This window comes from Pleurodeles waltl, chromosome 4_2 (genome assembly GCF_031143425.1).
Source record: "Pleurodeles waltl isolate 20211129_DDA chromosome 4_2, aPleWal1.hap1.20221129, whole genome shotgun sequence".
Lineage (NCBI taxonomy): Eukaryota > Metazoa > Chordata > Amphibia > Caudata > Salamandridae > Pleurodeles > Pleurodeles waltl.
Genome location: NC_090443.1, coordinates 118,226,996 through 118,250,756, shown reverse-complemented (window position 1 = coordinate 118,250,756; position 23,761 = coordinate 118,226,996). Strand labels below are relative to the sequence as shown.

Below are 23,761 nucleotides of genomic sequence, written 5' to 3'. Positions count from 1 at the left end.
CCCTAAAGTATCTAACTAATGCCGTCACCATGCACAGTTTTTTCGTCAAAACTTTTACTAAACTATAACATCCCTGTAACCTTTGCTTATTTAAGTGAATTTCTATGTGTTTTTTTAATTCTATTTCCTAACTATAACAGCCCTGTAACCTTTATCTTTCTCAGTGAATTTCTATGTTAGTTTTTAATGTATAGTAATTTTAATTACTATACATTATTCCAACCCCTGCCGCCCACGGCCTTTTGCCGTGCTTGGTGGCGGTTGGCCGAAGGCCAACCCCCTATAAGCACCCAACCTTGCACTGTGCACAGCCTTCACCTGTGTGCAGGGGAGGTTGCCCGCAAGATCTGACCTACAGCAAGACCCTGCAGCCAACACCCCCTAACCACCTAAAATCACGATGTGCACATCATTTTGGCTGTGCGCAGCAGGATTTGGCCGCGGCTTCTCTGGGGGGGTGAGAATAGGTTTGAGAGGATTTATCAGAGGGTGAGAGAAGCGGTCAGATTGTCTGTCTGGGTGTGAGAGTGCATACACTAGTGTTTTACGGGATCAGTGTGTGTGCACAGGTCTGTGGGTGCGTGCATGGGAGTATCAGTGGGTCTAAGTGAGTGCTTGAGTGTCTAAGTGGGTCTGTGAGAGGGTGCGTGAGCATCTTAGTGGGTGCATAAGTGTCTGAATGGGAGAAATTGATTGATTGAGAGAGAGAGAGAGAGAGAGAGAGAGAAAGGGAAAAAAGTGAGAGGGAAAGTCTTTTAGGCTTTAAAATCCCAGAATGAGATATTTGTGTACAATTTAAAATAACATTTTTAATTATTTTAAATATATATATAGTTATTTAAATAAAAAAATTAAGGGAAATGAGTCTGCACACCTTCACACTGAGCTATGGGGGTTGTGTTTGCTTGTTTGTTTTTTTCAGCCCTTTATGGGCTTTCTGTTTCTGCGAGGGAGCCCTCAAGGTCCCTATATATTTTTATTTTTATTGATATGAGTACAAAGTCCTGGGGGGTGGCAGTCCCAAGGGCAGCGAGGTGCCACAGGCCCCTTCCCCCCCCTACACCATTCAAATCATAAGCCCCAGCGAGGTGGCAGTCCCTGTGGCAGCAGGAGAGGGCTGGAAGAACCCCACCCACACACTTTCTTTTTTTGTTTTTACACCCGGAAGCATTAGATTACTGAAGCATGGGAGAGTGTGCTTCATTTTTACAACGGCTCCACCACGACTCAGGTCTGGTGATGGGAGTCAGCATTTTTTAAATATTTTATGAGCAAAGGAGTCAGGGTGTTCATACCCTTGCCTCTTTTCTTTATTTTGTACTTTTTTTTTTGTCAGTCAAGTCCCAAGATGGCTGACAACTCTTCAACAGCTTCTGTTGTTGAAGTGTTATCATCCAATTAGATCCCTACACGAAATCGGGAAGGATCACAAATCCTTTGCATCCCTAGATATACAAATTTGTTTTCCCCTTTTTTTCTCAAAAACTACTGAACGGAATTACATCACAACAAAAAGGTCGCTTTCTAGACCAGGACCTACCTACCTGCCAAAATTGGTGTAATTCCATCCAGTAGATTTTGCACTATTGCTGACCAGATCACTAACCAGACAACCCTAACTATAACTCGCCACTCTATCATGCACTGTGCTCTCACAAATAATGATACTCTGCCCTTACAACACTACACTGTATGAGATTGTCTGCCATTCTGCTGCACGACAGTACACTTGACAAACTGAACTATAAGACACACTACTTCAACTATAAAAAAAGTGTTAACCTTTGTTTTCCATTGAATTTCGTTTTTTTTTCTTTTAAATATATATGTTTTTCAAGTCGTAGCATCCCATGTCTCAATTGGAGTATTATGTGGAGTGCTGTACAGTACAGTGGAGGAGAGTATTGTAAAGCCCATTCTTATAGACTGAAGTATTGTAGTTTGGAATTGAGTGGAGAAGAGCATAGTAGTGTATCATACAGAATAGTAAAGTGTTGTATAGTGTAGTCGCATAGTGTCTCAAATAGTGGAGTCAAGTGCTGCAATCTGTATGGTGGATTGTTGTGTACAACAATAGATTAGGATGTTGTAGACTGTCACAGTGCAGTAGGATATTTGAGTGTTGGCACGGAGTAGGTCCTGACCCATTACCACTTTAATAAAGTGATACTGGGTAGGGAAATATATTTATATTTTTGGGGTAATTTTAAATAAATGTACAGTCATGTAACGCAGCAGTTGCACAAAAGAAATTCTGTGACAGTACAGCAGTGACAGATATCAATAAATTTAAATGCCTAATAACTTAAAAAATACTGACCCTACTTACCTGCTGTACCCACAAAAGTATCCTCTCTACACCATAATGTATAATCGTGCCAAATTTCATATAAATCCATTCAGCTGTTTTTGCGCTATGTCAAATAGAAAAGTCTATAGAAAATGCACTGGAGAGTAAAGACCTTTTCGGACCCCCTTTTATCTTTGCACCCCCCTAACGATTTATCACAAAATTTTACATCATCTCAAATGGCAGAAAATGCTATAGGTCTGGAAAGTTTTGTGGTGATTTGTCAAAGAGGCGGAAAGTTATTAGGGAGCTGATATCCAAGGAATTAATATCTTTAGGCATACAAACTATAACTAAAGAGTGGCAATCAGATTTAATGTGATTTATTTTTCATAGAATGTACTTGTTATGTATTTCTTTATTGGTTTACATAATCATGTGACCATAAGTGTGTCTGTTAGTTGTTCATGTGGTAAATTAGAAATTGTACCTATGCAGTCTAGTTTATTTTTTGGCTTCTTTGCTAACCTTTGTAGGATTGTGCTACATAGGAAGCCAAAAGTAAATGAAAGCCAATCATGGTTACAAAAAATAAGATTAATAGTTTTCTTCTTAATGGACAATTATCTTGCCCTCCAAATAGTAGTTTGTGTGGCTAAGTAAATTTTTCATTATATTGCACAGGGGTGTACAAGAAAGATGGGTTTTTTTGGCTTGCTTTGTTGGGCCACTTTTATTTTGTGAGCCAGCAAGCATGCAAATAAATATTATGCAGATTAGGATGTATTCTATTCGTTATGTATTTGTTTATAGGTTTCCATTAGCATGTGGCCACGCAGTCTAGTTTATTTTTTGGACTTCCTTGCTCATTTTAGTAGTACTTTGCTACAAGATATCATTAACTTGAAAAACCTTACAACTTAACATTTACTTAGAATCAGGTGCACCCCCTAATATGCAATACTGCCAAATCTCATACAAATCCATCTGATGGTTTTTGCACTATGCAAAATACAAAAGTCTATGGAAAATGAATTGGACCTGAAACCAGTTTTGGGACTCCTCTTTTATCTTTTAACCCCATGACCAAACACTGTAAACCTTTCAATTCTCCGAAAATGAAATGGGGGCAGCAGACCTGCAAAGTTTCATTTATATTCATCAAACGGGTGCAAAGTTATAAAGGGACAACAATCGGTAAAATTCCTCTCTCTTGTCCCTTCTGCCATTTGTTGTTGGATCTGGAAGTTTTCAAGTTGTTAATCTTTGAAAAGCTTATTGAGTCACAAGGTGTAGTGACTCTGCCTCTTGCTGGTAATTCACATGGTCATAGACTTCATTGTTAGATTGCTTTTCCACAGACTGGTGTGAATAGAGTGTAGTGTAAGAGCAAGTAAAGAGATGTCCAGGCAAACGTACCTGTAAGGGAAATAAACTTCAACAGCCATGGGTCTCCGGGGAGAAGGACAGGAGCATGGAAATCTACAGCACTACATGCCACAAACAGATACTTACAGGGTAAGTAACATTTTCCATTTGATGGGATGTGTGGCTGTAGATAAACATGCTCTGCATAGACTGTGAAGCAGTGCCTTCCAAAAGTGGTGGATAATGTGGGTGTTGCAGTTATTTGGAAAGGTATACGTAGCACTGCCTGTCCTGCATTAGCTTGTTGGGGTGCTAAAACAGCCACTCAATAATGCTTAGTGAAGGTGTGTGGTGTGGACCATAGAGCTGCCTTACACATGCCCGCTATAGGAACATTTCCTAAAAAGGCCATCATTGTTCTTTTTTTTATTTTAAAGAGTGGAGTGTAATCTAGGAGGAACAGGTAGTCTTTTGGCCTTTACATAACAAGTTTGGATACATTATACAACCCATCTGTTTAAGCTGGATTTAAATATAGGGATGCCTTTGTGTAGTGGTGAAAAAGCAAAAAAAGTTGTTTAGTTTTTCTAAAAGTTTTATTTCTATTAATGTAGAACATAAGCGCTTTCTTAACATCTAGTGTGTGAAAAGCTCTTTCTGCAACAGACTTTGGTTGAGGAAAACAAACTGGCAATTCAATTGATTGGGTAAGGTGGAATTGAGATATCACCTTTGGTAAGGATTTAGGGTTGGTGCGAAGAACCACCTTAGTGTATTTGAAAACAAAGGTTCTTCTAAGATTAAAGCCTGGAGCTCACTACACAAGCCTAAGTTAAGTGATAGCAACTGAGATTGCCCCTGTCCACGTTAAGAACTGCAGAGAGCGTGAATGTAGAAGTTCAAATGGCGGCAGACCCATGAGTCTTGTAAGTACTATATTAAGATTCCAAGAATGCACTGAAGAGTTTGTGGTGGAGACACTTGTTTAAACCCTTCCATGAAAGCTTTGACGACTGGATTTTTCAAAAGTAAAGGATGCTGCCTGTTCTGAAGATAAGAGTCTATTGCAGCAAGATGCAATCTTATGGAAGTGTAAGCCAAGTTTGTATTCTGCAAATGAAGAAGATAGGAGAGAATGTCCTGCACTGTGACTTTGAAAGGATCCAGCTGTTTTTAATGGCAATATCAAACAAAACAGTTCCATTTTGCTGCGTAGCATGTTCTAGTGGTAGGTGTGCGTACTTCTTTAAGAATGTCCTTGCATTCTTGAGGCAAGTTAAGGTAACCAAATTCTACGACTTCCGGAGCCATATCACAATATTTAGTTCCTTGGGATTTGGGTGTCTGATCTGTCCACAGTTCTGAAAGAGAAGGTCCGGGTTGAGGACAAGCTTCTCGTGAGCAACTACTGATAGTTCTAGGAGGGTGGTGAACCAGAGCTGTGGAGCCCATTTGCGAGAGTTACTAGTATTAATGTGAGGGATGGTTGCCTGAGCTTCTGAACCAGTAATGGAAGAAGAGGAAAAAAAAAAACGTAAACATCCCTCACCAGCATATAAATACAGCATTGTCCTTGGATTGAGGCTGAGGAAACCTGGAGGCGAGCATTTTGCATTTTCTGTGGTTGCAAACAGATCTATGCCTGGACATTCCCACTTCTGGAAGTAGCATAACATAATGTGTATTTGTAACGCGCACGCTCACCCAGAAAGGTATTTTGGCGCTGAAAAACAGAGTAGGGGAGAAGGACTAGTGGGTTAAGTTCCCGCTCGTGGACTTCTTGCCACATCCTGCTGAGGAGGTCGGCAAAACTGTTGTGTCTCCCCGGGAGATGTTCCGCTACTAGGTGAGTGTTGTGACCAATAGCCCAACGCCAGATTGTCTGCGATAGGCAAGGCAGCTGTAGATAATGTGTCCTCCCCATTTCTGCAAATAAAACTATTACGATGTCTGTGATTACTAGGATAACCTTGCCCATCAGGTGACGAGTGAACGCTTTCAGTGTTTGTTGAACAGCTAGAAGTTCTAGGTAATTGATCTATAGAATACAGTGTTTGCTATCCCACCCAGTCAGTGATGCGTCCGTTGTCAACATGGTCCGAGGAACAGGGTTGAGGAAAGGCCGCCCTTTTAAAGGGTTGTTTTTGTTCCACCACTGTTGAGAGCCATATGTGCAGCTGTCTACCAACACTAGATCCTCCAGCTGACCCTGTGACTGAGATTACTGTCATGCCAGGCATTCCTGCAATGGATGCATGTGTAGTCTTGCGTTCGGCGCTATGGCAATGTATGAGGCCATTATACCTAGCAGTCTGATGACACACGACTGTGACTTGCTGTTTGGGGTGTAAACAATATATTTGTGTTTGGAAGTTCTGTATTCGTGCTGCGTTGGGAGAAGCTACTCCCAGCTGCGTGTTTGTAACAGCTCTGAGATAGGGTTGGCTCTGCAGAGGCTGAAGATTAGATTTTTGGGAATTGATAGTGAAGCCTACTTGATGTAGTAAGTCTATGGGAGTATGGGTGTGAGGGAGACAAAGTGAGAGAGTGTTGGCTTTCATGAGCCAGTACTCCAGATATGGAAAGATATGAATGTTTGTCCGCACAAATGTGCTGCTACTACCACTAGACATTTTGAGAATAAGCAAGGTACTGTAGTTGCACTGAAAGGCAGAACTTTGAACTGGTAGTAGTTGCCTGCTGTCACAAATCTGAGGTATTTGCGAAGTGCTAGGTGTATGGGGATGTGAAAATAGGGGTCCTTTAAGTCTAATGCGGAGAGGACATTGTCCTGTTGAAGAAGTGGCATCACGTCCTGGAGCGGGACCATGTGAAAATGCTCTGACAGGATGCAATAACTTAATGGCCAAAGACCTAGTATTGGCTGTAAAGATCTATCCTTTTTTGTGATTAGGAAGTATAGGGAGTATACTCCGGACCCTTGAAGTTGTGTAGGGATGGGTTCTATAGCTCCAGGAGTAAAAAAAATCCCCAATGCTCTGTTTGAGCAGGGTTAGACGTTCTATGGAGATTTTGAGAGTGAGAGGTGGAATGTTTGGAGGTGCAGAAATGAGCTCCAGACAGTAACCATGTTGGATAATATCCAACACCTACTGATTCTATGTGCTATTTGTCAGCTAGAGAGGAATTTTTGCAATCATCCCCAAAAAGGTCTGGAGTGGTTTGGGGGGCTGGGGCAGGAGAGAGCCATTGTTTTGTGGCAGAGGTTGTGCCACGTGGTGAAGCTCTTTTGCCCCTCCCTTTCGTATTGTTTCCCTTGTATGTGCCACTGTAGAAGCCTATGAGAGAGGACTGATCACTTTGTCCTCTGTGATAAGATAACGAGGCGTCTGTTGATATTGGCTTGGAGCCTGGTTTACAAGATGGATAGCGAAAGAAACCACGAGTACTAGGGGTTAGCAGTGCTCCCGTGGAGCTCACTATATCTGTGTCCTTCTTCATCTTTTCAAGTGCCTGATCAACTCGAGGGCCAAAAAGGTGTTCCTTATCAAAAGGAACATTCAAGATGGTTTGCTGTACCTCTGGTTTAAAGCCTGATATGTGTAACCACGCACAACGATTTCTCTGGCAGATGTGTATGCAGAATCTAAGGCACATCTTATAAAATTATTAGAGATGAGTTGCCACTCAGTATCTGTCTCCTGGCCTCTCTAGTGGGCGCGGCAACACCTAGCTAACAATACCATAGTGTTGGCTATACGCCAGTGATTTGATTTAAATAATAAAGCATGGCAATTACCCATTGGCATCAAGGTGCTATAGTCACAGCAGTCTGCTACAAGCCAATGGCAAATCAGCTATATATGTTAGAAGGCAAGTGTCCACTGACAGCAGCTAAAGACTGGAGGAGGGAGTTCTAGGGTCTAACAGTAGCATCTGAAAAGGCTCAGGCCTTCCCCATCTCTTCTTGCAGACTCTAGGCAGGATAACCAGATTATGATGGACTGAACGAAGATTTCTACCTGGGATGTACCTGTGGAACATCTTCCTGATGCCAGCTGGACTCTCTTAATGGAGAGTATTGTGTACAATGCAGATATCCTTAAACTTAAATCAGCTTACGGATGGGGAGCCCTTGCAGCTCATGTAGTCCTGCAGCAACTGAAGGACGCTTTGGAATGTCAAGAATTGCCCTAGCAAGAGCATTGTGTGCTATCTGCAGTGTTGCCAGGGTACCAATATTTGAGTCCAAATATAGAGCATTACAATAGTCCACTCTGGACATGACCAATGCCACAGCCACCTGTCTCTGCGCTGAAAAAAGAATAAAAGGGAATGTTTTTCTTTAGCTTCCTTATGAGCCCCAAACAGGACGCTACTGCACAAGTGGCCTGTCCACTGAGTGAAATTGCTTTATTTCGGATCACCCCAAGATGTTAGGCCTTCTCCAATGGAAAAAAAAAAAGGAGTACCTAAAATGCATGGCAAGCATCTGTCATTCAAAATAGAGGCGTGCATCCTAAAGCGCAACACCTCGGTCTCCCCCCAGTGAGTTTGAGAAAATGCCTTTCCATCCAATCTGAGACCACACACATACAATGGGAAAAGTTATCTGCGGTAGCTGACGAGTTCTTAGGGATCGACACAATGATCTGTGTCTCGTAAGCGTATAATATCGCATACAGCCCATAAGAATGAATAATGGTAGCAAGTGGGGAAACGTAAAGATTAATAAAAAACATAGGGCTCAAAGATGAGCCCTGCTGTGCTCCACATGGCAAAGAAAAGACATCAGAGTAATATTGATTTAGCATCACTCTCTGAGAGCGATCCTTAAGGAAGGAGGAAAATAATGCAAGAGCCTTATCTGTAATGCCCATTTCTTGTATGCGTTCAATCAGTAGGGAAGGAAGATGGTATCAAAGGGAGCGAGACAAGTCTAACAGGATCAGAGCTGCACCTTGCCCTTCATTCACTAGCCACCTGATGCAGTCTGTGGCTTCAACCAATGCGGGTTTGGTTCTATGAAGTTTCCGGAAGGTGAGCTGAGGTATATCCAACCGTCCTCGCTCGTCCAAAAACTTCATCAAATGGCCATTTAGGTGTCTCTCAAGAATTCTGTCTGGAAGCGGGAGTAGTGGGATCGGGCGGTAGTTTTTAAGATCTTTATTATCAAGATTGGGCTGCTTTTTTTTTCTTTTTTTTTTTTTAGAAGAGGCTTGACCACCTCCTTCCAAAGACGCAGATAGCACCCAGAAAAGATAGCTTTATTCATTAAGGACACAAGAGGGCACACAACCGAACAGGCTGCCATATGCAAAGCTGCAGGTCCACACGGTTCAAGGGTTGAGCCCGGTTTGGTATTCAGAAAACGTTCCACCTTTTCAGGGTGGAAAGATGGAAAAACCATGAATAAGTTAGACTCTTGGTCTATAGACTCTGGAGTAAAAAGAGGTTCCATCTGCAGCTCACTACCTGGGGGCTGGCGCATGCAATTTTTTGTTCAGATAGTTCAAGCTCATCATAAACATTAGTGATTTTTGAGCTGGAAGAAATAAGCCAACTGATTACCGAAATCTAGTGAACCATAAAACTCCCCATCCGGTGAAAGAGACGAAAGCTGCTGCACCACCTTGAACAGTTCTTTATTGGATGCAGCAGATTCGATTTTAGTGGTGAAATATAATAATTTCTCCTTTTTGAGGGCTAATTTATAATCACTAATCCTGCTCTGATGAGCAGCTTGTTCATGTTCCTCATAGTTCATCCTCCATTCTCGCTCTTGACTATGACAAACCCACTTTGGAGCTCTCAACGTCTCATTAAACTAGGGAGGCAAAGGGGAAGTCCTCCTCAGGGTGACTTCCCATGTAGGGGTTAACTTATCAGCTGCCGCACCCAGCCAGGCTGCAAAATTGTCTGACCCATTATCCACAACGTCCCGCATTTCTGAACAGGCATACTAGCTAAGGCAGTCATCAAAGCATCTGCAGATATCCACTTCCAGTTCCTCCTGCAGACTTTAGCATTATCTCCCACCTGGCGGAGGAAGCCCAATTGAAAAAGCAAGTGCTCCAGATAGGAACAACTGATAGGAAAAATGGACTGGAACTACACTCGTAGATCATTTTAAAAAAATCCCATCAAGGGTATGTCCTGCAACATGAGTGGGTATCAGGACCAACTGGTAGAGCTCCATACCAGAGAGGGTCTCAATTAGCGCTTCAGAGTCTCTTAGCACTCTCTTCAAGGTGAAAGTTAAAAATCATCAACACAGTCAGCCCACTCTTCATCATAAATTATTCTACAAGATTGAGTAGCTCAGTTGGAAAGAAACTGCTAAACCCAGGAGCTCTATGAGCCAGAATGCCAGTAAAGGAGCTAGTTGTAGGCAAATGAAACTTGAAGCCAAAACAGAAAGCGTATCAAAAAGCTTGCCTTCCTACCACTCAATCGGCAGACAAGAGCTGTGGCGGAACGGGGAAGGAGGCAATTAAGAAAAAAAAAGTAAAACTACTAAAGCAGAGTGTAATTATATTGTCACAAATCAAACTTGTTAAAAATATTATCAAAGCAAAGCATAAATGAATCAGGTTTTTTAAGAATATTAAAAATGCTGAAAATAACGGACAGAGCAGCCTACCATCAGACTAGCCGCAGCTTGGTGGCTTAGGCTGCACCACGCTTGCAGAGGCATCGCTGAGCTTCCTCTCCTTGTCAGGAGGAGAAGCATCGCTGGCAACTTGGGAACTCACCCTCTTATGGGCAGTGAATACCACTAGTGAATCAAGTGGGATTTTCTGTCTGATAAAAACAGGTTCAGAGGGTGAGGCTTTATATTTTTTCTCCACCCTTGGTGTGATAAAGCGTGCCTTAACAGGATCTTTGAAAATGTCATCAGTGCCTCAACATTCCTTTTAGCATGGGGAGGTACTGTGTTGCCCTATGTGAAGTAGAGATGGTCTCAAATAAGAAGTCATCTTCTGTGAGCTCTTTATCTAAGGGTACCTGGTAAGTGGTTGCCCTAGCTCTTGGAAAGAGGTGGTATCGTCTGGAGGAGATGGCCTAGCCGGGAATTGGTCTGGGTCAGTGTCAGGTTGTGGATCAACATCATAAGCTGATCATGGGTCAAAGGGTTGTGGTAAGTCGAAGAAGTCCTCCCTTGGCCTCTGATCCCAAGAGAAAGAGTGAGAGGACCCCTGAAGGGGGGGTATCAAGCAGATCACTGTGAGAACGAGAGGAGGGTGAAGGTGGTATAAGGGGTGGAGGAGAGGCTGGTAGAGGAGGATATGAAGTGGTAGAATCTATATCACTCTTCAGGTTAATATTGCTATTTATAATCATCTTAGAGATGCCCCATGCGTGCCAGCCCAACTGATGGTGCTAGGCTGACCGGTCTCTGACAGCCTGCCACTTCCAGACTAGTTACTGGCCACATGGGGTGAGTGCCACTGTGCACTCTGTGACCAGGAACAAAGCTGGTCCTGGGTGGAGGTGCTTCACACCTCCCCCTGCAGGAACTGTAACACCTGGCGGTGAGCCTCAAAGTCTCAAGCCTGGTGCTACAATGCCCCAGGGCACTACAGATAGTGGAGATGCCCGCCCCCTGACACAGACCCCACTTTAGGCGGCAAGCCCGGAGGAGATAATGAGAAAAACAAGGGGGAGTCACCCTCCAGCTAGGATAGCTCCTAAAGTGTCCAGAGCCGAGGTGACCCCTTCCTTAGAAAATCCTCCATATTGGCATGGAGGATTTAGCCCACTAGGATTAGGGATGTGCCCCCGCTCCCCAAAGGGAGGAGGCACAAGGAGGGTGTAGCCATTGGCTACTGCCCTCCATCCCTAAACACACCCCTAAATCTAGTATTTAGGAGCGTCCCTGAACCCAGGATTTTAGATTCATGACGACCTACTAAGAAGGACTGCTGACCTGAAAACCCCTCAGAGAAGAAGGAGACGACAACTGCTTTGGCCCCAGCCCTACTGGCCTGTCTCCAGATTCAAAACAGCTGCAACAGCGATGCATCCAGCGGGACCCGCGACTTCTGCCGACTCAGAGGACTGCCCTGCACCCTAAGGACCAAGAAACTCCAGTGGACAGCGGTTCTGTCCAAAGCAACCAAGAAGAAACCATCTTTAAAGGGACTCCCACCTCACTCCTGAAGCGTGAGTCCCCAACACTCTGCACCTGACCACCCCTACCCGTGTCCAGAGAAACCAACACTGCAGCGAGGACCCTCAGGCGGCTCCCACAATGTGTCCACCTTGAGACGACCTCCCTGCACCCCCACGGTGATGCCTGCAGAGAGAATCCAGAGTATCCCCCTGACCGCGACTGCTCAGTAACAAAGAACCCAACGCCTAGAAGAAGCACTGCACCCGCAGGACCCTGGCCCAAGAGGAACCAAAAACTGGTGCAGGAGTGACCAGCAGGCGACCCTCCTTTCTGCCCAGTCGGTAGCTGGCCCGAGAAGCCCCTCTGTACCCTGCCTGCATCGCCAGAGTGATCCCCAGGTCCTTCCTTTGATTTTAACGCAAAACCCCGACACCTTGTTAGCACACTGCACCCGGCTGCCCCTGTGCTGCTGAGGGTGTATTTTGTGTGCCTGTTAGGGACCCCCCGTGCTGTACAAAACTCCCTGTAGTCTGCTCCCAGAGGACGCAGGTACTTACCTGCTAGCAGACAGGAACCGGAGCATCCCTAGTCTCCATAGATGCCTATGCTTTTTGGGCCCCTCTTTGACCTCTGCACCTGACCGGCCTTGTGATGCTGGGTGTTTGGGGTTGACTTGAACCCCCAACGGCGGGATACCTATGCATAGGAGACTGAACTAGTAAGTGCTTTACTTATCTGACAAACTAACCTTTACTTACCTCCCCCAGGAACTGTTGAATTTTGCAGTGTCCACTTTTAAAATAGCTTATTGCCATTTTATGCCAAACTGTGTACATTACTGTTTTCATTCAAAGTTCTATATTTACCTATGCCAAGTACCTTACGATGTATGTACTTACTTGAAATCTGAATCTTGTGGTTCTAAAATAAAGAAATTAATATCTTTCTATATAAAGCCTATTGGCCAGGAGTTAAGTTTGAGCGTGTGTTCCCATTTATTGCCTGTGTGTGCAACAAATGCATAACACTACCCTCTGATGAACCTAACTGCTCGACCACACTACCACAAATACAGCATTAGTATGATCTATCATTGCCACTATCAACCTCTAACGGAAACCCCTGGACTCTGTGCACACTATCTCTCACTTTGAGATAGTATATACAAAACCAACTTCCTACAAATATGGTGTGGACAAAGTTGGTCAGAGAGCCAGAGCAAGACAAGATGCTCAGGTTAACAACCATAGATTGAGTAAATGATTCCCATTCAGAATAAATGTACCAATACATACACCAAATGGATAACTTTCAAAACTGGACTGGCTCGGACCGTCAATAGCTTGAGACGTTCCGACAATAAGCAGTCTAAAAACAACAACAAATATTTCAAGAGCGATGCAGACTTTGAAGGTTGGACTGGTTGGAGCTGTGATCTACCTTAGGATACTGTCGGTTACACACTTCAGCAAGATGAAGCCCTGTGACCACACCCAGTCGTGCTGCTAGTCGTTGTAAGAGAAGGCCAATGATTGTCGCAGTGAGCAGGACCCACAGAAGCTGGAAAAGGAAAAAACAAGACTGTGAACAGGAAACAAAAGTACACACTGAGAGATAGTTTTAAAAAAACACAGGGGATGCTCGCAGAGCCTCAATGCAATTTTAACTTGTAGTAAGGACTTCTGTTTCCTTAACATTAAGAAAGAAAAGAAGCAAAAGCTTTACATACAAGATGCCTCCATTAATGCTGAATGCTTCATATGATGTAGTACTCACAGACCTGAGATTCACCGGTAGTTGTTAGAAATGGGTCACATTCTCAAAGCTTTTCTCTAAGAGAATGTGTGTTTTATTCCTGGGAATTTGTGGGGTGAGTCAGAGCTACTCAAAAAAGCCTCTTTGTGAATAATGCCCAGTGTGAGCAGTGAATAAGTTACATGAGTGAAAACAACCCTACATTTTTCTCTAGGCCCCTTCTCATTTATCCCAAAAAAATGTAAACCTTCATCCCCTCCTCCTTAATTGCCATTATGAATTTGAGGTATTTCAGCTTGTCATGCAGATAACAGACCACAATAACCTGCTGTTGGTGTGCAAAGTAAATTCAGTAGCGTCACATACCATGCCAGACCATAAATGACTTAGTTACCAGCTACCTCTGCTGGACTTGTAATCCTGTTTGAGGCAGCAAACACTCTCCCACTGGGGGCGTTTGGAGGAGGAGGGGGGAATGGGGGGGGGGACATCCCAGGGACATAAAATCAAGTAATAAAAATGTGCATGTAGACATCTAAACCTAAGGGACATACAAAAAAAAAAATCAAAAAAAAAAAAAATCAAAGAAAACTAGCTTAAACACAAAAACTACAGCTAGAGAACAAAGCTACAGGGGAGGCTATATCATCATGCACAACAACGAAGCAGTACCTTGAATCCAGCTACTGCTCCAGACTGCAAGTCCGACTCGATGTTGCCTGGGTCCAAGTAGGCAATGCTCATGAGAAATCCTGGTCCTGTGAAGGCCCAAAGCTTGCGAAAACTGAACCATGAATGCTAAAAATAAAAGTAGATCAAACCAGAAGAAAAACGCAGGTGTTATTTTGTGTTTTACTACATTTAAAGCAGTTCCCTTTCCCAGTGTTACTGAACAGAAGATGACCATAGACTGTAAAGGAAATGAACATCTGCGATCAATTGCAATAAACAAGTCAGAACCCTTCTTTTCAGATCATTAGTGGGTATCAGAAAGATTGCAGTGGGTTCCTCCATGTCAGCCGAACATATGTACAAGCTTCCACCACAGCACGCAACATAACAAGCTACTACTTACTAGTGCAGTCTTCAGACAATAAGCTTAGATTTTATTACAAAAGTCTCCAGGCAATAGCAACAAGCCAGGTTGCAAATATATGTCTTCACAATGTGAGTGCGCATACTTGAGCTTGTTCCAAGGTATATATTAGAGAGACAGTTGTGCAAGTAGGAGGGCCAGAAGTTATTCAAAGTTTATTTTGGAAACTGGCCAAAAACCATACCTAATACAATGTATTAACTGTTATAAATAAGCTACAAAACATCTCTCAACAGTGAGCCGGTGACTATAAAATAAAAAAGACCTGGCCCATCCAAGTGAAAGAATCAAGTTAATTTGATGATCAACGTGATATTGCTTCTTTGTTAGCGTAAGAGTTTCAAGATCAATCAATAAATTATTACCAAGAAAGTGCTAATAAAACACACAACAGGAACAATGTATGCAACTTAAGCATGAGTTTGAGAGGCTGCAGGCAGTGTAATCACTAGGGTGCACCGAAACGCATATGCACAATTCACTATAACGATGACTGTCCTAGAGCTAGCACAATTGGCTTCAGGTGAAACATAGGTGTTACCAATGTATAGTAGGATGTCACTCCAATAAAAATCAAATTACAAGGTACTCACTCACACATCCAAAAATGCACAAGGTTTCTGCCTCTGAAACATGCATGACTGCTGATCCATAATCTGCACTAGAAGAGTTATACTGCTTAAAATAAACACGAGGCTCTTGGCCAAAATAAACACAAAGCTGTTGTTCGGAAAAGCATGCAGATTTCTTACTTCTCACAGTAATTAAAAGATTTCTGTGCGATGTTTTTCTCCTAGACATATAGAATAGCATGTTGACATAATTTGCAGGGAGGGGAAATGGAGAAGAGGCAGTTGTTCCTGCCAAGGCTTACGACACACACAGATGTACCAGACAGTGGCAATATGCTGTAGGGATACCAAAAACTTCTTCACGTGCTACTGGCTGGTTTAACACCACCACCAGAAAGAACACAGCTTCTTCTGAAAAAAGGAAGATTTAAGAGTATTGTCGGCAAGGAAGGATCAAAAGGGTACTCCATGGATCTGAGAAAAAAGAGCAGAGCTGGTCGCCTCAGGTCCTAAGGATGTTCACCAATGAAGACGCATAAAGGGTTCGATTCATGCGTTGTGAGTAAGTTTATATACTCCGACCACTGTTCAGCCTATTCCTTGCTAGCACAATTTTCTTTCCTTAAGGATTTGTGGGTTTCTCTTAATTTCAAGGTGATATGTTAGAAGTCAAATGGGAATTCCAGGTTGCCTAGTTGGCTATTCAGGTTGGGACAGCTTTGCCTGCTACTATTTACTAGTTTTGACCCTTCCATCCTCCTGCATATTAGATTATTGCAGTAACTCACCTGGTATCAACAAGGGCTCCCTCAGCCAACTGGGGAGCTGGCTTCTGTATCAAACTTTGCAGCTGGAGCAGGGAGTGATCCAGATTGTGAAGTACTCTGTACCACTGAATGGGGCACAATTTTGAGCACTCGGTTGAGCATTAAGATTTCATAGTAAAATGTTTATTGCAAGAGACTGCTCTCCTAGCCTCTACATTTGCTGGAGCTGGGAGAGTATTGCAGAGTTATTGGCCTTAACCACCAGCTTTCTATATAGATGCCACTTACTATTAATAGGGAGCAAAGGGAAGGCAGACTCATCAACACTCTCTCATCATGGGTTGTTGTAGCATTATGCTGGTGCCCTCTGCACCATCAAACGAGGATGGTCCCAATACAGCTTTTTAGGGTAGACTCAAATGCAGAATTAAATGATTAACAATCATGCTAACATTTACTTACATTCTGAAATCCCACAACGTGCATCTTGAAAGCACAGAAAAAGTTACTTACTTGCACCAAAGATTTAATTTTATTTTACCCCGGCAAAGTCGTTAACAGTTGTGCATCACCTGTGGCATTAAGTAATAAAAAAGAACTTAAACATCTCCAGGGGCAGACACTACCATCACAACACATTTTTGTCATTAGGATCAAGCCATTAAATGGCTGTCAAAATGAGCTAAAAATGAAGACTTCCCAGCAATGCTGAACAATTCTCTGATGATGTAAGGTGGTCTGCAGAGCATGTGACTCAAAAGAACCGAAGTTGTAGACCCTGAATATTGAGTGAGGACTTTATTTCAAATGGAAACCATACGCTGCCTGGGAACCCCAGATATCGGTTTTAAATATCTCAGGCTCCACACACGGCTTGTAAACCGCACTTCTATGTCTGTCATGGAGAAATAAGCTACCTTCTAACCCCAGTATATGGATAGATAAGGACGTGAATAAAGTTCCAACGGATCTGACTGCAAATCATGTTATCATTGGTGCAGTGATACCTTTAAAACCACATCAAGCATCTGCAATCATGCACTGTCAGCACTCACCCTTTCATCTTCAGGAATGGGGATCTTCTCGTCAAAGTAGGTGGCGAACGGTTCCTCTTGAGACTCTGGCGAGGCAGGAATGGTACTGTAGTCACAGGGGGAGGTGTTAATGTCTCCATTTCGGGCACAGTCTCCAGACACGCTTTCTAAGATAAACAAAAATTACAGGATTAGCAGCTGATCTATCAGGCATTCACCGAGTGATGACAGGCCTGTGCAAAGATTCAATTCTAAGCATTTACATGCAGACTTGCAGCAGAAGAGTGGATCTGGGGAAAATAGGGCTCAGCGTATGTTTTTGGCAATGGCATGATGATAAAGATGGAATGAGTTTCTGAATAACTGTATAGATTCAGGAACAGAGGGCCGCAAGCTTAGTGAAAACTGAGTAAGCAACAGATAGGTGGGCTCAGAAAGGAATGTTTATTGGAAGCACGAGATTTCAGGTTTTGCAGCGGCTCCCAGAAGATGCAATGGTCAGGTTAGCAGTAATGGCTGTTAACATGAGTGTCAACTGTCTAAGGAGCATGCAGTTCATTGCCAACGGGGAGTTGACAGAAGATGTTCAGATATTTAAACTTTTTCAAACCAACTGCCCATCACATTGTGGTAGAGATTGCAGTGCATAGAGTGGTGGACACTCATTTTCCAGAAAAACAAACACAAGCAAAAAAACTAAAAATCACCTGCAGGGATGATTCAAGTGGTGGTATTTCAAGGACAATTGACAAAGCCCAGTCAGCATGTTCTACAAATAATCCAAAAACGGATTCAGAGCACTTTTGATAACCAATTGGCAAGAGGGTGTATTCAAGGCACTAAAACTTGCCCTTTGCATGCATATGAATACATTCTAATAAAAAAAATTAAGAAAAAAGGAACACTGCTTTATCACTAAAGTTTGTCATCAATTTATGGCTCAAAGACTCCACCATCTCATAAAATGATGCCCAAGCTTCCGAATACAGAGCTGCAATGTTTTGATAATATTTATTAAGCTGTATAATGGGCTTATGTAAGGCAATTGCAATCAGGACAAATTAATCTTTCCTGTTTGGTGGATCAAAATAGCCATAAGGTTCACAAAGAAAGCTTGTTTTATATTTCCCAAAATCACCACATATGTCTCAAATCAAAGAAACGTTTATCGTCTCAACAATATTAATCCCCCCTACTATGTAAGATCTATTACTGCCTGATGGGGGTAACTGCAAATTTCAATACCAAAGTCATGTTTTGAGCCATTATTGGCACAAAGGTTATCTGAATGGCTTTTTGAAGGGAAGCCATCATCACGCAGATGGAAAGCGACTGAACCGTCGCACCACACGTCCCGGGTGAAGTCGCTCACCACTTGGGTACAGGCGGAGAATACTGCTCTTCACAGGGAAGACATATTGGAACACCGAAAACCCCCCAAAGCTAATAACTGGGATGTGATTATGGCGGACCTCCATACTGATATGCTGGAGGCCTTCCATGCACCCAGGGATGATGACACGTGCAACTCCGTGCATGTAACACAACCTACCCCTATGTCCCAGACTGCGCACACTATAGAACTTTCCCCCCCACAGAACACTGAGTGCAACACTACAGGAAGATGTTGATGTCGTGAGCACTACGCAACCCACCTATAGGCCGTGTGCCCAGGGTTAGAAGTGGTGGGCTGGATGATGATACCAGGAATAACGGGCTGGTAAGTTTTACTGTTATGTTTTGTTTAGCTCACTAGTTGCCATGTAGCCGGGCAACTCCACAGTTTATGTCTGGAATTGAGCATTTTGATTCATACACTTCTGTTTATCCACACTGGAGATCACGATTGCTTGTAGTTCTAAAGCATAGTGTTACATAGCTGAACTCGCTACTGGTTGATGTCACACTTGAGGATTAACCAATCTCCTTAGAAATGTGCCCTAGCGAGCATATACAGAGGATTGGGATTTGTATGTAACCGCTATCACATAGAACGTTGTTATTACGCCTGTACCTGAATCAACTGTAATGTGAAAGCCACAATAAAAAGATTTAAACAACTGAAGGTAAGCCATCATGGGCACGAATGTTTTTTGACAGGTCTGTACAATTTTGACTAGTGAGCTTGCAAATCATGCCAGCCCGCGGGCGGTTCTCCCTTTCACTGTTTATGATCACATCACAACTGGGCTCTGACGCACAATGTGCAAACTATTTTTTTCTGTGGGTAGTGTGTGGCCACCGCCTCTCAACCCAGGCTATGCAGTGCCTGACACTGCTGGCTCTTTTTCAGTCAGAAGTACAGTTTTATTTACCCCTACCAATGTGGGCAGAGTGCCTAACTGCGCTGCGCTGTAAAAGAGCTGTTCAGTCCCTTTGACAGTTGGGGTCCTTGACCTTCACCTTTTGTGGGACATGTATGAAGGATGGGAGGACAATAAAGTGACAGGTTGAATACTTGAATTATTCTCAAAAGTAGAAAGAAATGCAGCTCTGTAGTTAGACAGGGCCACATTCCTTTTTGCTGTTTTTACTCTTTATGCCACAAGAAGCGGAAAACAACCTAATGCACATTTACTTTGGTTCTGCTCCAATAGGACAGTCCAGTGAAACCTTGTAGTTCATGTTCCCTATGATAGGGAATGTGTATGAAAGATGCCCGTCACATGGTTGAGGTGTGTGGGAGTTTGCCTGTGCGTCCATAGACAGTGATGGAATCGATTGCACTGCATGTGCCGCACAAGAAGGTGGTCTCTATCGTGCTAAGATGGTAATGTCCATGTCCTACATTTCAAGCTGCATTCACACACTATTCTGTCCATCCTCCATGAAACTGCTGTACCTCGGTGACAGAAGTAGCCAGATCTGAACATTTGTATAAAGCAGTTTCCCCTCAGTAGTGCGAAACTCGCCGCTTTCCATTCCTCCTTTGAGGCCATCTATTGTAGCACAGATTTTCCATCAGAAAAGGCAAATTCACTTCATGACCTGGGCCAGCCCAACTTGGTCCGAGTGAGGAGAGCAGGGCCGAACTGTCAGGAATTCCGTTGCCAACACAAAGAATGGGGCTTTTCCCAGAATTCGAGGAGCCTTGAAACTTTTGAACAGTTCCTGTGATTGCCTGATTGGTTAGCCTGTGGCCAGCAGAGAAGTAAACATTGGCCCACTAAGTCAGTATCTTGTCCAAACTACTGAGTTGTGCTTGTCAGGCCAGTGCACGAGAATGGCTCCGAAAAGCCAGACATGGAACCTCTTTGTGCCTCTCATTCTTCCTCCAGAATGTGGATGAGCGTGGGTAGTATCCTGAATGACTGCATGAAAGGGAAGATAGACTAAGAGTCAGTTGACTGCCAGTATTGTCATAAGGCTAGCACAAGGCATCAAAACTGCCCAAAAGCCAAACGGTCACCCCAGCCCAGCCACACAAGAAAGAAATTAAAGTGGAGGATCAGCTTCAACACATTCACATTTCAAGGGCGACACTGCATCGTCCCAGATTCTCCAGGAGCATGTCCATACCAGGCTTCTCCAATGAGTAGCTCGCAGGCTACTGGTAGCTCTCCAGCTATCTTTACGTGGCTCTCCTGTGTCCAGCCCAGAAGCTTTTGTTTGGCTGAATTATTTAATGTAAATGTATACCAACATTTTAAAGTGTCCACTTAAAACTGATGTTTAGAGACAAATGCTTGAATTCGCTATTTGCCTTGGTACCAGGGACTTTCAAACTGACCACGCTTTTTTTTTTTTTTTTTTTTACATTACTGCTGACCACCCTGCCTGCTGCATCGAGGCGATCATGGCTAGTAATCTTGAATGGGGTAAACTACTAATATAATCTTGTTAATCCTGTCTGTTGCGGTCCAGATTACAACACTAATATTAGTAGTGCTGGATGATTTTCATTGATCATAAGCAGCTCTTATTACAGAAAACGTTGGAGACCTCTGTTCTATACCTACCTCCTCTTTCATTTCAGGGTGAACAGAAGCAGTTGGTCTTTCCCCACCAGCATGAAGTTCCATTTTCTAGGCTACAGCAGCTGTTCTGATGAAAGGATCTGTCCTAATCGGGAAATGCCAGAACCACTCTTCTAGCCCCACGGGTTCCAGGAATATTGCCATCTGGAGTCGTAGTCAACTTTCTTACAATTTAAAATCCAACTTTACCTTAAGTTGTGATTTTAAAATGTGAGCCCAAAGACACCAAACTTCACATCTCTAGCTCTCTACCCAAATGGAAAGTACACTTAAAAGATGTACTAAGGTAATTTCAATGCTTTCCTATGGAAGAGACAGTCCTTGCAATAGTGAAAAACAAATATAAGAAGTTTTCACTACTTGGTCATGTTAACCTAAAATGCACATGTCCATCTTTTTAAGTACACTGCACCCTGCCATTGAGGCTAACCAGGGCCCACCTTAAGGGTGACTTCTAATTAATAAAAAAGAAGGTTTGGGCCTGGCAAGTGGGTAAACAGCCCAGATCGAAATGGCAGTCAAAAGCAGCACACAAAGGCCCTGCAGTGGCACGCCGGAAACATGTTTGGAGGGCTACTTTAGTGGGTGGCACAATCAATGTTGCAGGCCCACTAGTGGCATTTAATTCCCAGGCCCTGGGCAGGCCAAGTGCACTTTACTAAGAATGTACAAGCAACATAAAAATGCCAATTGTGGATAAGCCAATGTTACCATGGGTACAGATCACCTGCACTTTAGCACTGGTCAGCAGTGGTAAAGTGCACAGAATCCTAAAAGCCAACAAACTGAGTCAGAAAAACGAGGCGGAGGAAGGCAAAAAGTCTGGGGATGACCCTGCAGAAAAGGTAATAGGGTACCTGTTCCCAACTTTTACTCAAGAGACCAGTTGGACATTTTTCTAGTCATAGGAATCCAGTGACATCAGCTGTGACCTCTAGTGGTCACTATTGGCCAGTGAACAGGTCACCTGACCAAAGCAAGAAGAAACAAAAATTCTCAAATGTGAAATCCTTCTTACCCGATTTTTTCTTGGTACAATGCCACAGCAGGCAGCAACATCAATCAAACCTTGTGTGTGTTCTTTGTGCTGCAGTGGTCAAGAAGGGTAGTTCAAGCCTCATTTGCTGAAGAGGTTAGATAATTGACGTGTGAAGTCAGAACCGGCGCGCACACAAACATGTTTATATAACTGCCATGATAAGCAAACAGACGTCAATCAATGGTTCAAGTTGCTTCTTACCTGTTTATTCATCCAAAATTCTTCAAAGTATAAAGCAGTTTACTTCCTTCAAGAGGCAGCCAACACGTGTTTCGTCCAAAGGACTTTTTCCAAGGCTAATTTCTATAGTATGTCCGGGATGTGTCGCCAAACAAGACACCGTAAAGTGACCAATTACTAATAAGTACTCAATGAACCAGTGCACCAATCGTCACAAAATAAGCCCAAGTCTCTGACAGTAATGTAGTGTGAAAGGAGTTCCCCACTATTGCGGGACTGTGATAAGACCCAGTCACCAATGTCCAAATGGTTGTTATGCTCAGAAGAATTTTGCTCCAGTTCTGACTGGAAGTTTACAGGACTATTCCTGCAGAACAGATCGTTTTACCTTAGGTGGTTGGGTGTTGTAACTGTGTGAGCACCACATTCAAGGACGGTCTTCCTCTGCTTGGACTTACTCATTGCTTGGCCGTAATATACTCACTCTGTCCTTGAGCTATATTTGGATGTGCATACCATATGGCATAACCACCGTTCCAGTTAACTGATGTGTACTTGGCACAACAGAGTGCTGCACTAGTGAGGGGATGTTTACAGAGCAGAGGCCCACTATCCCCTGGAGGTGCTGCAAATGAAAGCACATGCTTAAGTCTAATTAAGAGTTAACTAATAATTCTAATGCAGTGGTAACAGACCCATCAAAACTACAAGTTTTGCAGGAATACTGCATCTCCATGGAGTTTTCCGTGGAGAGTAGGTATCATGCCAGCAGGCAAAGTATTCAGGAGAAATAATGGGGGAAAACATGCAGAAATTGGCACAGTAAATCTAATTCTTTCAGGTTACAGACAGAAAACGTGCAACCCAGCTATTTCTTTTATACAAGCATTACCCAGGAACCCCATAAATAGTAATTCCAGAAGATGAACGCTCTGCCACAGGCAACAGGCAACTCCTAATGACATCCCAATGGTGTGATCCACAATGTATCATTAGATTCCTGCTTACCACTGCCCCCAATTTTGTCGTTTTAAGCAAGAGCCTAGAGCAGTGGTTCCCAAACTGTGGTCCAGGGACCCCTGGGGATCTGCAAAGCCTCCTCAGGGGGTCCGTGACTGCTGAGAAAATTAAATAACAACAGATAAGGTCCCCAGATTTCAGTAATGACTCAGTGGGGGGATCCCCGGATTCCAGTAATGATTCGGTTCCACTATTGATAAAGTGGGGGTCCACAGAAGTAAAAAAAATTGGGAACCACTGGCCTATAGGTTACACCACTTTCTCTGGACGTGTCTGCAGTGAGGATTAAGCAGAACCTTGAAGGCTATCTTTTTTCCCCTTGTAGCTCTGGAATCAGACACTTCTAACGGTGAAAACTCCCAAAAGATGCGTAGTCATGCAGGACTGACTCCATGTCAGCCAGCATGGCTCTCTTTTTTATATCTGTCCATATAGTGCCTGCCTGGTGGCCTGCAAAGATGACTGCTTAGCAGCAGACAGTTTTGTCTGCCTGGCTGCATGGTGCACTGGCTGAATGCACGTAGATGTCTGCACAGTTGCCTTAGTAGATGCCTATGTGCACATATACACATACATTGAGGAGATG

General features: G+C 43.4%; 1 protein-coding gene across 3 annotated transcripts in view; it reads right to left on the bottom strand.

Moving 5' to 3' along the window:
• Positions 1-23,761, bottom strand: part of SLC11A2 (solute carrier family 11 member 2) — a 334,480-nt gene that overhangs the window by 196,543 nt on the left and 114,176 nt on the right. For all 3 annotated transcript variants that reach the window (XM_069230910.1, XM_069230911.1, XM_069230912.1), the window contains 3 exons: positions 16,981-17,126; positions 14,163-14,288; positions 13,176-13,295 (listed from right to left, as the gene is read on the bottom strand). In XM_069230910.1, the coding sequence (XP_069087011.1) occupies positions 13,176-13,295; positions 14,163-14,288; positions 16,981-17,126 (392 nt within the window). The remainder of the gene's footprint in view (positions 1-13,175; positions 13,296-14,162; positions 14,289-16,980; positions 17,127-23,761) is intronic.